This window comes from Amblyomma mixtum, chromosome 9 (genome assembly GCF_055824585.1).
Source record: "Amblyomma mixtum isolate Tamu chromosome 9, ASM5582458v1, whole genome shotgun sequence".
NCBI lineage: Eukaryota > Metazoa > Arthropoda > Arachnida > Ixodida > Ixodidae > Amblyomma > Amblyomma mixtum.
Window position 1 is genome coordinate 36,850 of NC_143020.1, and position 14,944 is coordinate 51,793.

Here is a 14,944-nt window from a genome sequence, read left to right on the forward strand (position 1 = left end):
TGTCTTGCTCACATTGTTTGCCTCAATCTATCGAAAAGCAGGAACAGCTGATGAGCTGCGCTGAAATTTTGCATTAGGAAATAACGTAAACTTCGATAACTTTTTGTTGCTTGCTAAGGAGGGGAGGATGTTGCGCCTTTACCCTCTTCTAGTTACAACGGAGAACGGTGACGGCGACGCCGGGAAACGCAGAAACGGGCGCCAAAGAGCTGCGCTCTCAAATGACTTCAGCGATTTCTAGCCTCTTCTGCACGTTGTGCTGCGAGGTTTTGCTTTAGGACTTCTATTTTCATTATTCATTCATAAGATTTAGCGGATATTAGACTGAATTTTGTACTTTAACAGTATGCTGGTGACACGGTGTTGCTTGTTTCGCGTGAGTGGCACAATAAGCCTGTAGAACTCGTACAAGTGGGCACTAAAATGTGTCATATTTTTAGGCAACCAAATTTCCATGTACAAGCAGAAGACGGCCCTTGTTTGCTTTCAAAAATCTTTAAAAAAGGTTGTTTAACCGAATCGTTTATTCTGCACCACGCATTCTGCCTTATATGCCAAGGTGTTCCTGTACCCTTGTATGAAGCAGTAAAACATCCGGGCATACATTCTAGCCTGTACTTGTCCTGAGCAGCTCATATGGAGCATCTCGCGAAATGTCTTTGAGTGACCGCTATGCATACGTGTCAAGCGAAATTCAATACTTAATTTAGGTTGAGTAAGCTGGTGTTCAAGGATATAAGAGCATCGGTGTCACTGTTTATGGCTCGTGTGCTTCGTTTAAGAGTAAGTTAGTTCGACAGGTTTCGACGAAGTACCGCCGTAAACATTTCGTATGGTACGTCTTTGGAGACACTACATAGCACCGAGAAGATGCTTGAAGCTGGTGTGTACTTCCTTCAAGGTTTGTTTATACATGTAATAAAAGGCAAAAAAATTTCTTAAATAAGTTTAAGGATCCGGAAAACAAGCCTAGACCTCTAAGAACACTGAGACGTTCAAACTTCTTTAAGATATAAGGAAAATACGCAAAAAGGTGCCGAATGTTTTTATCCCCTTATGTATTAACCAGCTTCACACTGGAACACTGTGATTACCATCATTTGAAGAGGTCAAATCTAAAGGCCGGTCTAACTATGTCTGGGGCTATCTAATTACTGCATTCAAACAAGAGCTGAAAAACGTTCGAAAATTTTTGTTGAGATGACCGGTGAAGCGCGATTATCTTTTGTTCTCACCTTTGAAGCTGCCTAATAAGAGAATTTTATTTTGCAGTGTGTGCAAGTGTGAAAGCTGTTCATGCTGAAGTTTGTTCCTGTGTGTTATATTGAACTGAGCTTTGTTTTCGTATACTTTTGATAGCCATATTAGTTACAAGCCGTGTTCTTTCGTCACTGCTGAAGGCGCACTTCGCATGATTGGCGTGGCCCGCACACAAGCGCTCTTGGCTGGGCATACGTGTTTTCATGCTTAGTTGCAAGAAAATAGACATTTGCATGTGAACACTCGGAACGCAGATCATGTTGACAATCGCCCAACTTACTCGCAACACATGAATAGCACCTTAATGACGTACAAGTCTGAGAAGCCAGAGACCCCTTAAGTAGGTAGATATGGTCATATGCTGAATTCATCGCTGTACATCCTTACACTTTTCAAATATCAAAGAAAGCCTTAACTCTGCCACCGGGGTCACCAGGCTCTGTATACAATTCCAAGCCTTAAAACTCCTACTTCGCATGATTGTCGTGGCCCGCACACAAGCGCTCTTGGCTGGGCATACGTGTTTCATGCTTAGTTGCGAGAAAATAGACATTTGCATGGGAACACTCGGAACGCAGATGATGTTGACAATCGCCCAAAGTGTGTGTTGGTAGTAGGAGTTTTAATGCTTGGAATTGGATACAGAGCCTGGTGACCCCGGCGGCAGAATTAAGGCTTTTTTATGCGAAGCATATTACTAGAGGTACACTACAGCCCTTCGCCGTGGTTACGCGCCGTGCAAACCACGTGACACATGACGTCACGACAGAGGAAGATGAGGGTCCACCTCGCGCTGTCGCTGTGGTTGCACGCCGTGCAGACCACGTGGTACAGTGACGACACACCATGTGACATACCACGTGACACATGACGTCACGACAGATCGCCGTCACGCGCTGGGAGAGGGAGAACGATGCCATCGCCCAGACACCGGAATGTCCTCGAGCGGCATTCCCGCACATTTCGAACGCGCGTTCACACTTGGTGTAGGTGAAACGCTCGCTCCACCGGGCAGGCGGACGCGGCTTTCGTGGCAATCCAGGCGCCCACCCAACGCGCGTCTCGGGGTTAGTCGGCGTTCCGCTGTAGCCATGCCGTTGTCTTCCCCCACGACGAAGGCTTCTAGTGGTTGTATTAAAATGATCAAGTATTCAACCAAGGAAAGCCATGTATTAACAAGCCTAGCCATCAATATGCTTCGCATCTGACCAGGTTTAACCAAGTTAAGCCTCAGCCATTTTTTTATATTTGATAAGTGTAAGGATGTACAGCGATGAATTCAGCATATTACCTTATCTACCTACTTAAGGGGTCTATGGCTTCTCAGACTTTTACGTCATTAAGGTGCTATTCATGTGTTGCGACTCACCAGACACTCTTGCACTCTCAAGCAAGGTTTGCTTCACATTTCACATTCTTCACATTTACGTCAGTATGACATAAACAATATCACTGGGATCGATAAGCTATGAAAACTGCAGAAAAACTGAACAGTAGGCACCCTTGATGTTGAAGTAGCACCCAATGATGCCAAATCGACGTCATTGTTATTTGACGGCTTGACTTCTGCGATACTATTACCAACATAGTAATGTTTTCTGATCGCATTTAGGCTAGTTTGGAAAGAAGGGGTTACTTCCACGGGCACTCTGCGAGTCCTACCATATAAGTCTTCGCGCAGGGCGCTTCCCCTGTACAAGTACAGCCGGCCAAATCTTTAGCTGGCATGCGCGACGGCCGCATTTTCTGCGCTCCTGCATTTTGCGACGAAGCAAACGTGCTGAAACCTCAATATTAATCATGGGCTTAGCGAGCATGTGCTCAGATTTGACATTTTCGCAAGTCTCCTTCATCCCAAAGCGCAGGAGCGCAGAAAAAGCGGCCGTCGCGCACGCCAGCTAAAGATTTGGCCGGCTGTACCTATATGCCAACCATTTATTGCATAGACATGTAATGTGTACATGTGCCAGACCAGAAAATTCTTTTCAAAGTGCACATAAATCCCTAGTTGTAGTTCTTATAAACGTTATTATGCACGTCTTCGCATTCAGAAAAAGATCCATTGAATATATTTCGCGATCAGCGGGAGTAATTATATAAATATACATTTTAAGACAAAGAAACCTTAAATATTCTATGCTTCATAGGCTTCTAATCATGCAGTATATTAGACATATTGAGCTCACATTGTGTAATGAGAGAGCACATATTAATGACGACTGGAGGTACACTGAAAAAGATTTAGTGCAGGAATACAAGGGCTTCTGTTGTGCATTTTCTTGCTCTGCAGTTCGATCATCAGTGAGCTGCACTGGAAACAGTTGCACACAATATGTCTGCATATATTCTAGCTGACCACTGGCGCACCGCCAGATAAACATTCTTTTTAGGAACACGTACATGATGACAATTAAGAGCAGCATGCACTTACCTTAAGCAATGCCACGTCGTACAAGTGAACCTCGGTATATTGAGGATAGGGTATCATGCTCTCTGCATAAGTGTGCACGCCGCTACCTGCTATCGTCGTTTTGTAGAAGACCAACACTTGGGCTGCATCTCCACCTTCCCTGGACGGAAACGAAAACTTGAAAATTCTCAGTACACAACTCAATTATAAAAAATTAGTGCTCCTGTGAAACGTCTACTCTAGATATATCGATGACTGCATTGCATACAAGGTGATTGCAGTACCAGCCTCAGCAGAAAAATGTGTGTCGTCGGTCACATTTTTCGCTGATTGACTGGCAGGAAGTTACATCATTACAACAGAGAACTACCATTGGCTAGAGACAAATGACATCACTGCAATGGATGTGACGCCTCTTCATGTCGAGGCGTCAACTACTACTTCCAATGCTATTGCATTTCTAACACTTATTCTAACACAACCCGCACTCCTCCTTCCCTACATTTGCTTTCCCGCATCTTCACGGGAGCATACGCCCTCTGCTGTACCCAGTGCAGCCATCCTCACGCTACTCTTACCAACATTCTCCTTGATAGCCCTGCGGACCCTCCCCTAAGGGGGGGGGGGGGGGGGGTCACTGACCACGCTTTGCAGTGCATCTCCTGAGTGACTTAGGGAGGAATCGCAACCAGAGAAACATGTACAAATAAATCAAGTTATGCTCCTTTTACTCTTATTCCCAACTGTTCCCTACCTATGCATCAAATTACCTCCTGTAAACAAGGCGCAAATGGCATTGGGCAGATTTTTTTCTCTCTGCTTGACATGGCACCTTTCCTTATTCGAATTTTATTGCTCGCTTTATGGAGGACTATGGTAGCGGCGGAGCCGTTTTAGGTATCTTGGAGTACTTTTACAAAAGGCTCTTGCACATACCGATTCCACAATCAGTGCTAACTTTTACACTGAGTCAAACGCTTTCTTCTAATATATGAAGATTATCTATAGGGGCTGGTTAAATGCTGCGCATTTATCTTGATTCACTGATAGCGTGACCACGTTGTACTGTCTAGTACCGTTTACGAAAGCCTGTCTGATAATTTAGACGATCGAAGTTTAAGTTCTCCCCGTTTCTATTTGGGATTACCTTAGCAAACAGCTTATAGCCAATGGAAAGTAAGCTGATAGGTTTATAATTTTACAAGTCCTTGACGTCTCCGTTATTGTGGATTAAGTTGATGCGTTCTTCCAGAAGTAAAAATTGTGTACTACATGGGCGCCTGATGGAAAATATGCACGCAGAGTTTGCAGCTAGTGCGTACGGGAGGTTTTAGTACTGCCTCGTACATTAGTGTTCGGCCTTCGGCGTAGTATTTTTACTTCTTTAAATACACAGAAATAGTTGTTTGTAGTTTACATTGTGGGTGGTTTCTATTCATTTTCTTGCTTTTTCTCGTATAATTGCGCTGGTTACTTTTTATGAAGACCTGGCAGGTGGGCTAGAAGCCGCGTATTCTGTACGAAGCGGTTATTTGCGAGAAAAGAACAAAAAAGGCTCCGTAAATAGGCATTTTAATACTTACAGACCAATTACGCAATGAGCGGCAGTCATTATTACATTGCTTGATATGATGCTTCCACCGCATCGGAAGCCTTTGCGCGTTCTCGTGATTACCGTGAGCTGGACCTGTAGCCAAGAGAAAAATTGGTGGGGACATTTAGGCTTCGCCATAAGGATGTGACGTGATAGCGGTCATATATGGAGAAAGTCGATCTCTATTTTACATTCATAGATCCCTGGGAGTCCTCATACCCTTTCTGGCGGAACGGTGGAGCGGTTAAGCGATGCGCCACTGCCCTGCGATGGTAGTCGGTCCTGCGGTGGGCCTTGTGCTACCCAGGTAGCTCTTCCTGAACTACCAATCATTAATTTAACCTGCCACGGTTATATTAATGAGCAGGTTGCGATGACGCAGGTTGTATGATGCAGGTTGTGAATGCGCAAGTTGTGATGACACCGCAAGGTCAGGTCACCTAGGTGGGTTACCTGCCTCGTAGATTGCTCTCTGGGGACCACCCGCCAAAACTATGCCCGTGATTTTTCGCTCAGAACGCCGTCAACGACGACACCAGGTTTTGTGGTGAGCAAGACATCTAATGCTATGGCTTTAATATTTTATTACGAAAACCGAAGCGTGCGAAAGTTTTTTTTACATAGTTTTTCTGTGTTGCGGCTGCGCCGTCGTTTTTACATTCACTGAGTGCCCTTTCTGAATGGCAGCAAGTGATGCTGTGAATATGCTGATATTATATAAAACAGAATATTTTGCACACAAACTTCTACCGCTTTTCGGCCAACTTTTCCTTTATATTCCGTTCTTTACTTTTATTGCGGCAAGCATTACTTGCCGGGGTGAGCCATTTGAGTGATCTGTGCGTGGTCCTTCTGTGTCACAGAGACAGAAAAAAATTCAAAAGAAAAAAGTTCCACGCGTCGGATGCAAACCCAACAACGTTTCGTGGGAAGCGAGTAGGGAAGCTCATAGCCCCGACGAGTACCGTGTTAATTGTTTGTTAATGGCGAAAAAGAAATGCGCACGGTAAGGCAGAGCAGTAGTGCCGACACTTTACATCACGTTATTCTAGGTGGCGCGAGCGAACAGAATAGGGTTAGCGTACAAAAACTCCGCCTCCGCTCACGTCATGGAAGGTCATAAAACCACCGCGCATTGCCCAGTCCCATCAGCCTAGCGCCAAACAGGCAAAATGGGAAATGCCTTGGCGTGTCTTAAACATGCCACAGTTGCGAATACAAGCTAGAAAAGAAGGCTGATGCTGTGCGAACAAGACGGCAATGGCAGTGGTGGTGGTGGTTCAGCAGAAGTCAGACGTGAATAAAAGGTTTTTGACATGCCCAACAAAACGTGTTTGCAGTGGTTTGAAAAATAGCCAGAGAGTCGTCAGTGTGGTCAGAAGCTTGCTAGGGTATTCAAACCTTGCTTCTGCAGAGCATGACCTGTCATTTTTTGAACAGATCATGAGTTAACAGAGCCTTCATTATATACCCCCATGTCATGGGAAATGAACAACAACCTGCATTTAAAAGCCATATGTCGCTCGCCGTTTCCAGCAACCTGTGGTTCCCCATAGGCAGGTCAGAGCTACGCACCGGTACCTGCGTCGAGGGGCCGTTGTACGAGGGGGTACCCAAAAGAAACCGGACTTATTTTTGTTTGAACTTATTTGTTCACATTTTAAGCACAGACCTTCAATCTCCTTCGAAGTATTCCCCACTTGCAATGATACGCTTGTCGAATCTTTCATTTCATTTTTCAAAACATTGTTTAAATTCATCTTTTGTTATGCTTAACACTGCCTCCGTCGTTTTTTTCTTCACCTCAGCAACATCAGCGAAACGCTTTCCATTCACCTATTTTTTCATTCTAGGAAACAAAGAAAGTAGCACGGGGCAAGGTCGGGAGAGTATGAGGGTTGAGGAATAGGGGTCATGCCATTTTTGGTCCAAAATTGTCGTAGAGACAGGGCTGTGTGAGCAGGGGCATTGCCATGATGGAAAAACCAGTCACCCGACCGCCACAAATCTGGCCGCTTCCACCGCACACTGTTGCCCAATCTTTTCAAAACATCCAAGTAGAAAGCCTGGCTAACTGTCTGACCCTGCGGAACAAATTCTCAATGGACGACCCCTCTCAGGCCGAAAAGACAGATCACCATTGTTTTGAGGTTTGGTTTCACCTGACGAGCTTTCTTGAGGCGAGGTGAATTTGAAGTTTTTCATTGGCATGATTGTTGCTTTGATTCAGGATTCGATTCAGGAACACTTTAGTTGTCCCCATAGCATCGTCCTTGTAGGTCGTTCATAATATTTCAAGTTTCCATTCAACTTTTTCCGAGCAAAAATCAGAATTTCACCGGCGCACGCTGTTCACGAAAATCACCCATTGCAAAAACGACATTCACACAAAACAGTCGTCACTCTAAAACTCTGCCTAAACTAGTCTGACCTTCTTCAACGACGGCACTCGGCTAACTGACTCTGGAATGTTCGTTCTATGCGCTCCTAGTGGCAAAACGCGTTACCACAGAAGCTTTGCCGACCAAAAAATTTTGTCCGGTTTCTTTTGGGTACCCCCTCGTATGGCCTTGCGGCTCTAGCGATGCCTTCTTGCAATCTCCGAATGATAATAATGAAAACGAACTTAATAAATACTATATTTTACAATGTTTATGTACCTTTCCAACACATTTATTTTCGTTTCTTTTGGCAGTTACGCACCTAAGCAACCCACTTAAAAATCCAGTAAAACAGTAGGGCAGTAGCTTGAAGTAGCAGCTTATTCTTTGCGAAGCTCAGCGGATATTTGTGTTTTTATACACACTTTTCCCGCTAAAATAAATAAAGATTTAGAATATGCCCTTAAATATCGGTTGATATTCTTCCCATTCCGCCTAATTTATTAGTTAGACCGCTTTAAGTACTAGCTTCCAGCGCCCAAGTTTGAATTCGAAAGAGTCAATATTGTAATTGTTTTACTTATCTTCAACAATGTTTAAGTAACGCTCAATAAAATTACTGTTGTCTATGCGGGAAACTTTGCCATACTTATTTGCAACCACACAAGGGCAATCGAATAGTGGTCGAATTCAGCGATCAAGCTTTAATTCAGCAATTCGGGGCCATATCGGCCAGACGCGCGGGTCACCTACCGGGCGTCGCATGTGTGATCAGTGTCAATCCCCGACGCCCAACAATATCTCTAATCGAAACAGAGCTTCTCTTTCTATCGCACCGTAGACTGCGGGCTGGCATCACGCCGGGCTTCTTTTGTACTTTGGGATCTTTGTAATGACACAAATTCTATTCTCAGCCTATTCTTGTCATGTAAGTGTAACTGAACTAAAACGCAATGCTCATCTCACAACCTTAGCGAACCGCCGAAAAATTTCGAGACTGCGTCTGTTTCATAAGTTATATTATCATCCATTGCTTAACTCCATTATCAGCCCCGCCCATCGCATCTCCAATCGCACAAACGACGGGAAGGCCGTCTATCCTCCCCCTGCCCGCACTTCTGCGCATCTGTCATAATTTTTCGTTCATACAGCAAGGGACTGGAATGACCTGCCAACGCCATCGTCGATCAGACCGACTCATCGTCATTCAAATCGTCCATCGAAGAAATGTGCTGCTGAATATTCCACCCCCCCCCCCCCATGTAATACCCCTTGAATGGGGCCTTTGAGGTACAAAGAAATAAAAATAAAATAAAAACAAGTGAAACGCTTCAACGAATTATGATTATACTTAGAACTGGCTGGTCTGTAGTAGTTCATGTTATTCATTGGTAAATTAACAAAAAAAAAGCGGGCCTGTAAGACAAACTATTCATCTCGCAATCCTGTATTTTGAGTCTCTTGGGCCCCCGTTTTATTGTGCAGTTTATTTGCCGCTGAACGACATGATTGCAGTCCCAGGTGCAGCCTTACGGGTAATAGCAAATTGGAAACTTTTCACATAGAAGGTAGAACGGATATTGGCAGCAGACGTATCTCTCCCTAGCCCCTCTACAAACAATGGAGAAAAATATGATCGAAGGATGTCTTGAATGGGTTATTTGGTGGTGTTTAGTGAGGCTTAACCCCCCAAAGTGGCACATTTTCTATGACAAACACCCTATTCGAAGGCTCACAATAATCTCAGTCATTATGAAGGGTCTTGAAAGCAAATAAGATCAGTATTGGGCTACCATTCATAGTTGAAATAAGTATGTAATTCAGTAAGAAAATTATTTGTTCTGCTGTACATATCAAAGGTCGAGGGCAATCCACTTACAATCCATGGTATTTGTTGCTTCCTTTTTACTGGCTCTCCGTTGACTATGCGCCCCAACGGCTCCGCCGTGCCGCAACCTGTTGAGAACGATTCCAAGATGTTGGGTTTTCCCTGCTATCCTGTCCCGTTGCCCTTTCCGCAGAAAGGAAAAAGCGCGACACTCACAATAATCTTATGTATTGATTTATTGAATATATTGAACAATGGGGGTGCACAAAGCATAAAAAGGAATTCAACACACTGAACATATACAACATTAGGCAGAAAACAATTCTATTTGCTGGCCGTCAATGCTAAAAAAGCTTAGTGAAAAGGGTGCTGTCAGAAAGAAATTTTCTTTTTTCATAGTGGTCCCGAACGCGAAGGCTCTCCCAGCGCTCTTTCAATTCAGTCCACCGAAGGCTGTGTTTGCTGCTGCTCACGCGTAGTTCATAGTTCGTCGTTGTTTGCAAAGGCCAATCACAATGGCCTGATTTGCAATTCGCGAAGTTTCGTCGTTAATTTTGCTTTTTTAAGCGTCAAAGAATACGCAGCTCTACTGGAATACTCCAGGATACGCAGCTCTGTAGGAGAACTGAGGGGACCTCTGTTAATAGTAACTCCTGCTTGATACTGCTCGTCTGTTAAAAAATTTCCGTTGAAGCCTATAACGGACGAGGATTTATTTAGAACATGATTAGCATCTGTATTTCATCACAAATCTGAGCTAAGAAATATGCCCACCACCTTATTTCCCGGGCTGTGTTCATTGTCGCATAATTTTCTGTGTATTCATGCGGATGATCTCTTTTTCTAGTAAACCTGAAATGCATAGACTTTTATCTGCTGAGTTACATTTTATACTTTTTACACCAAGCTGCTTTATAATGCACGTTACTCTGCCTGGCATCGAGACCATTTACATTTGTTATAACTCCATACAGAATGCAATCATGCGCAAAACACGCGAAACGACGAACATATGACAGACGTAGTGTCCTTACTATATAATGAGAACAGAAATGGACCCAACATGGAACCTTGGTTACCCAAGAAGTCGCTGGGACACAACTGGAAAAAACACAATTCTTAAAAACAGTTTGCCTCCGTAATAGCAGGCGCATACCTGCTACTACGGAGGCGATGCATAAATAGAAGGCGTCGAAGAAGAGAAAAGACGGGAAGTGTTCGAAGGAGCCACTTAGTATCCTGCTTTATGGTTCTCAGTGGCCCGGCAGTCTGTTGGAGAAATCGAAGACGATCTCGCATAGGCTATTCAACTTAGGAAGCGGCGGAAAGTTTCACGGATAGCTTCATATCCTAGAGTGGCGTCCACTAGTCCGATGCTTGTTTAGGTGGAAACTTCGTAGAGTTTTGTGACTAGCTGAAAGGTATCCTAAGTACGGCCAAAACATGGCCGATCTTACGATGCCTAATAGGCCCACCCAAAGTCAAATCGGGCTCGAAGCAGATTACCTCATTCCGTAGCCTCTAAATACCTAGGCATGAACGGAGATTTAATAACAGCCATGCACAAAAATACATAAGGGCTCCTCTCTGGCTTGCCAAACTCCATATGAGGCCCAGCCACACCCATCCCTTCACTCCCCCATAACGCTGGAAGAAGTCTTCGCAACAGCCCACATGTCCACAAGAAGCACTGCCCTGGGACGTGACAGAGCTAGAAAAGGCATAATCTGAAACCTCAGCACTAGCCATCTGACGGACGTAACCAACTACATCAATGAAGAACTGTGGGTGAAGGGCCAGCTCCCGCCGGCTTGAAAACACGCGCACATCATCACTATACATAAGGCAGGAAAGCCACCTGCTATAGAAGTCTCCTTTTAGTTTCTCTCCCTTCTTTCCTGTGAAAGCTGTAGGAACGAGTAATCCACCTGAGGCTTCAAAATTACATAGACGAATACAGCCCATTTCCTTCCTGCATGCTGGGCTTCCGCAAGGGACTCTGCCCGCAAGATGCCTTCCTCCACATTAAAGGAGCAGTAATAAATACCATCCCCAAACACGGCGAAAACCTCCTTCTCGCACCAGGCTTGAAGAGAGCATTCGACAATGTCGCCCACCACATCATATGAGAAGAATTAATCTTAAATGCGAGGCGGAAATGTTTACTACGTGAAGAACGTCCTCTCGGATCGCACAGCCACCTTGAGAATTGAAGAGATCCGGTAACTGACGGCACCCATGCCCAACAAAGGCATGCCACAGAGCTCTCTAGTCTCTTCAATGCTGTTCAGCATAGGAATGCTCAATTTAGCCAAAAAACTCTTAAACCACCAAGGTATCGGCGTCACCTTCTATGCGGACGACATCACCATATGCGCTATACGGTGATCCTTGGTGCAGAAGGAAGAATCTCTGCAAGCAGCTACAGGTACGGTCAAAAAATTTGCCGCAGAGAGCGGTTATCAATGCTCTCCCGAAGAAATTCGAACTTATCAGGCTACACAGAAAAATTTACAAGTCCCTGGGAGAACTTGAGCTCTACATAGGATACCAAAAAGTTCAAGAAAAAGAGATGATTAGATTTTTGGGAGTGCAGTTAAAAAGCAACCTGAGGGCGGATTATACAATCAAAACTCTGAAGACTACGGTCAACCAAATATCAAGAATGATTAGAAGGATAACCTTGCATCTCAAAGGGATGGGGAGGAAGACAATTTCCACGTAGTCCAAGCCATAGTCCTAAGCAGGATTACCTACAGGCTCCTCTATCAAGAGAATAGGATCACTGATAGAAAGGCCATTGATTACATTATAAGAGTGATATAAAACTGCCCTAAGCACGGAACCAACAACATCAACGAAACGTCTTTGCGCACTCGGAGTATACAGCACCTTCGAGGAGCTCAGGGAGGTGGTTCTGGAGGGAAAAATAAAACGCCTAACGAGAACACAAGTGGGTGGGGCCATGGCAGGCACTGCGAACTAGTGATAGCGAGCCTCTAACTCTTACACTTGTGGGAGAGAAGATTATATAAACCCGATACCCAGACACATCCACCACAGGTGCAGAAGGGTAGGAGAGCCAGAAACAAAACACTGGAAAACTATTAAAAGAACCGGAAGCGGTGTACGTTGACGATAGGCCGTATGCACAGCCAGGCAGGTTCGCGATTGCTGTGATCGATAACCAGAAGAAGTCATTCTTTAGAGCTTCGATCTGTGCCAAGGATCCTGCTGAAGCAGAATCATTGGCCCTAGCCATCACCATCAAGACTGAAGGCCAACAGAGGAAGTCATCGCAGGTAGTGACGGACTCCCAACAAGCCTGCTGAGACTGCCTTCATGAAAAACTTCACGGAAGGGCGAGCAGACATTAAGTACACTCTCAGACAGAATAACATGGACACCTGGTCATGAAGGCTTAGCCAGAAACGAGGTAGCGAATGATCGTGCCAAAGCTCTCAAAAACCTGGCGGATCCCCATCCCTACCCCACCCGCTCCTAGTACCGCATTTTAGCACGCTAGAACACCTTAGTAAGCTAAGGTGTTCTAGCTTGCTCATCGCCACACAAACAGGTGTCCACCTCGGGTGCCGCTGAAGGGAGGAGAATGCAAACGAATATACATCCAAGTCTTCACCTTTTACACAAGATCAGACGTACACAATACCCAAGTTATAGTCCTTGGTGCGGAGCAAGCCCCACGCTCTACCATACATCTTGGAATGCCAGAACAAACCGGACAAAAAGTTAATAGTGCCACGCCCAACACACAAGCAGTCGGAGGAGGCCCTCACTAGCGACAACCTGGACCAGGAAGCCTGGATCGTCTAGCAAGTTCAGAATTCAGCTGCCCCCAGCAGAGCCCTGGATTTGGGACCCCGTACACCGGGCTCTTGCGAATTAATTTGTTCTGAATAATTTTTTTTTCTCTCTCTGCGGCCGGTTCTGCCCAGGAGCTGTCTCATGCTATCTCAGCGCTCTCATGTCGTTATATATAAGATTTGGTGTGGCCGTCAAAAATCACTGCAAAGCAAGCAACGTATCTGTCCAAGTTCTCTCCAAAAGGACGAAAAGTCTCACTTTCATTCAAACATTTGTCAAACTTTTTAATTCCGCACAGGTAGCACAACGAAACAGAAGCAAAAATACGTTGGTTCCATTAAGAGTAGAAGTCCTCGCCTTTCAGAGAACGGGGTCTGCTAGCTAAGGCCCCACACGACGAGCAACATATACACAGGCAATATAAACGACAACGCTTTATTCCGGACATAGCCAACGGTTTCGCAGGGGCACGCATTGGAACGTATCGGCGGAGCATACGGTCAAGGTTCTCTGTAGTAGCCATAGCGGAATGCTATAGCTACTACAGAGCGGGTGCTAACAACAGAGAAGAGCAGAACAAAAGCAAACTGAGACGCGAATGGGACGAACTGGGCTCGAAGTGGCACAAGAGACCAGACCGTTCGCGCAGCAGCGACTGACTCCAAACAGCTATTCCATCTTTAGGGATTACACTTCCATCTTCAGCCTTCATCCTGGTAAAGTGGCGTCCCTTCGTCCGTGTATATCCCGACGGCTCGTGCTAGCCGCCGATCGTGTGACCGCGCCCAGCAGAGCCCCCGCCGGATTCCCCCACGTACTGTCTTCTACACCCTTAACAAGTCATCGCCCAAGGAATCACACGCCACATCTTGTGAGCCACTGTTCAGTCATGCGCATTTGCGCTGTACCTAGAACCGCCTCGACGACTTGTAGAGAGTGGGCGTAGTTTAAACGGCTAAAAAAGGGCCGGTAGAATCTCGGACCTTCTAGAAACTTTTTTTTATGGTTGAAGGCATGATTTAGGCGTGAGCAAAAATGAAGGATCTCATTTTCTTGATGACAACCCCAAGATCAATGACTTTACACCAAAAATAGAAGCTGAATGCTGGCGCTACAATTTATCGTACAAGAAGGTTTGGCTTTTGCACTTCGTTTGGAGGACCAACTCCGTTCGAACAGCGAGAGGACTTGGCACCGCATATCACGCAATGCACGGTGCCTCTCGCAAGAGGGAAATCACTTCCTGCCACAGGAAGGTAGCAGTCGTATGCCTGCTTCGGCGGGTGCTGGCTGCAGCTTTTGCGCCGAAACATTCCATTGCCTAAGACAATTTCTTACAGACCGGCAAGCCTATATACGCATACAAGATGCGGAACACGGGCTATACACAATCGGCACGCGGGGAACTCCTCAACGCGTGGTCGTTTCTTCCCTCCTCTTCAATTCGGCAATGCTTCATCTTCCCTCCAAATTGTCTTCTCTGCCCGGGATACATCATGGTCTTTATGTGGATGATATTACAATCTGGGCCACGCAAGGTAACCGGGGCCACATGGAATCATGCCTGCAAGCAGCGGCGAGCCTAGTCGACGACTACGCAAGCTATTGCGGACTCCAATGCACCCCAGCTGAATCAGAATGTGTGC

At 45.4% G+C, this 14,944-nt stretch overlaps 1 protein-coding gene across 1 annotated transcript in view; it reads right to left on the minus strand.

Annotated features, from left to right (window-relative positions):
* Positions 1-14,944, minus strand: part of LOC149328005 (chymotrypsin-1-like) — a 43,572-nt gene that overhangs the window by 19,833 nt on the left and 8,795 nt on the right. The window contains exons 4-6 of the mRNA XM_089561297.1: positions 9,525-9,601; positions 5,254-5,357; positions 3,692-3,830 (exon numbers count right to left, since the gene is read on the minus strand). Of these exons, the coding sequence (XP_089417423.1) occupies positions 3,692-3,830; positions 5,254-5,357; positions 9,525-9,601 (320 nt within the window). The remainder of the gene's footprint in view (positions 1-3,691; positions 3,831-5,253; positions 5,358-9,524; positions 9,602-14,944) is intronic.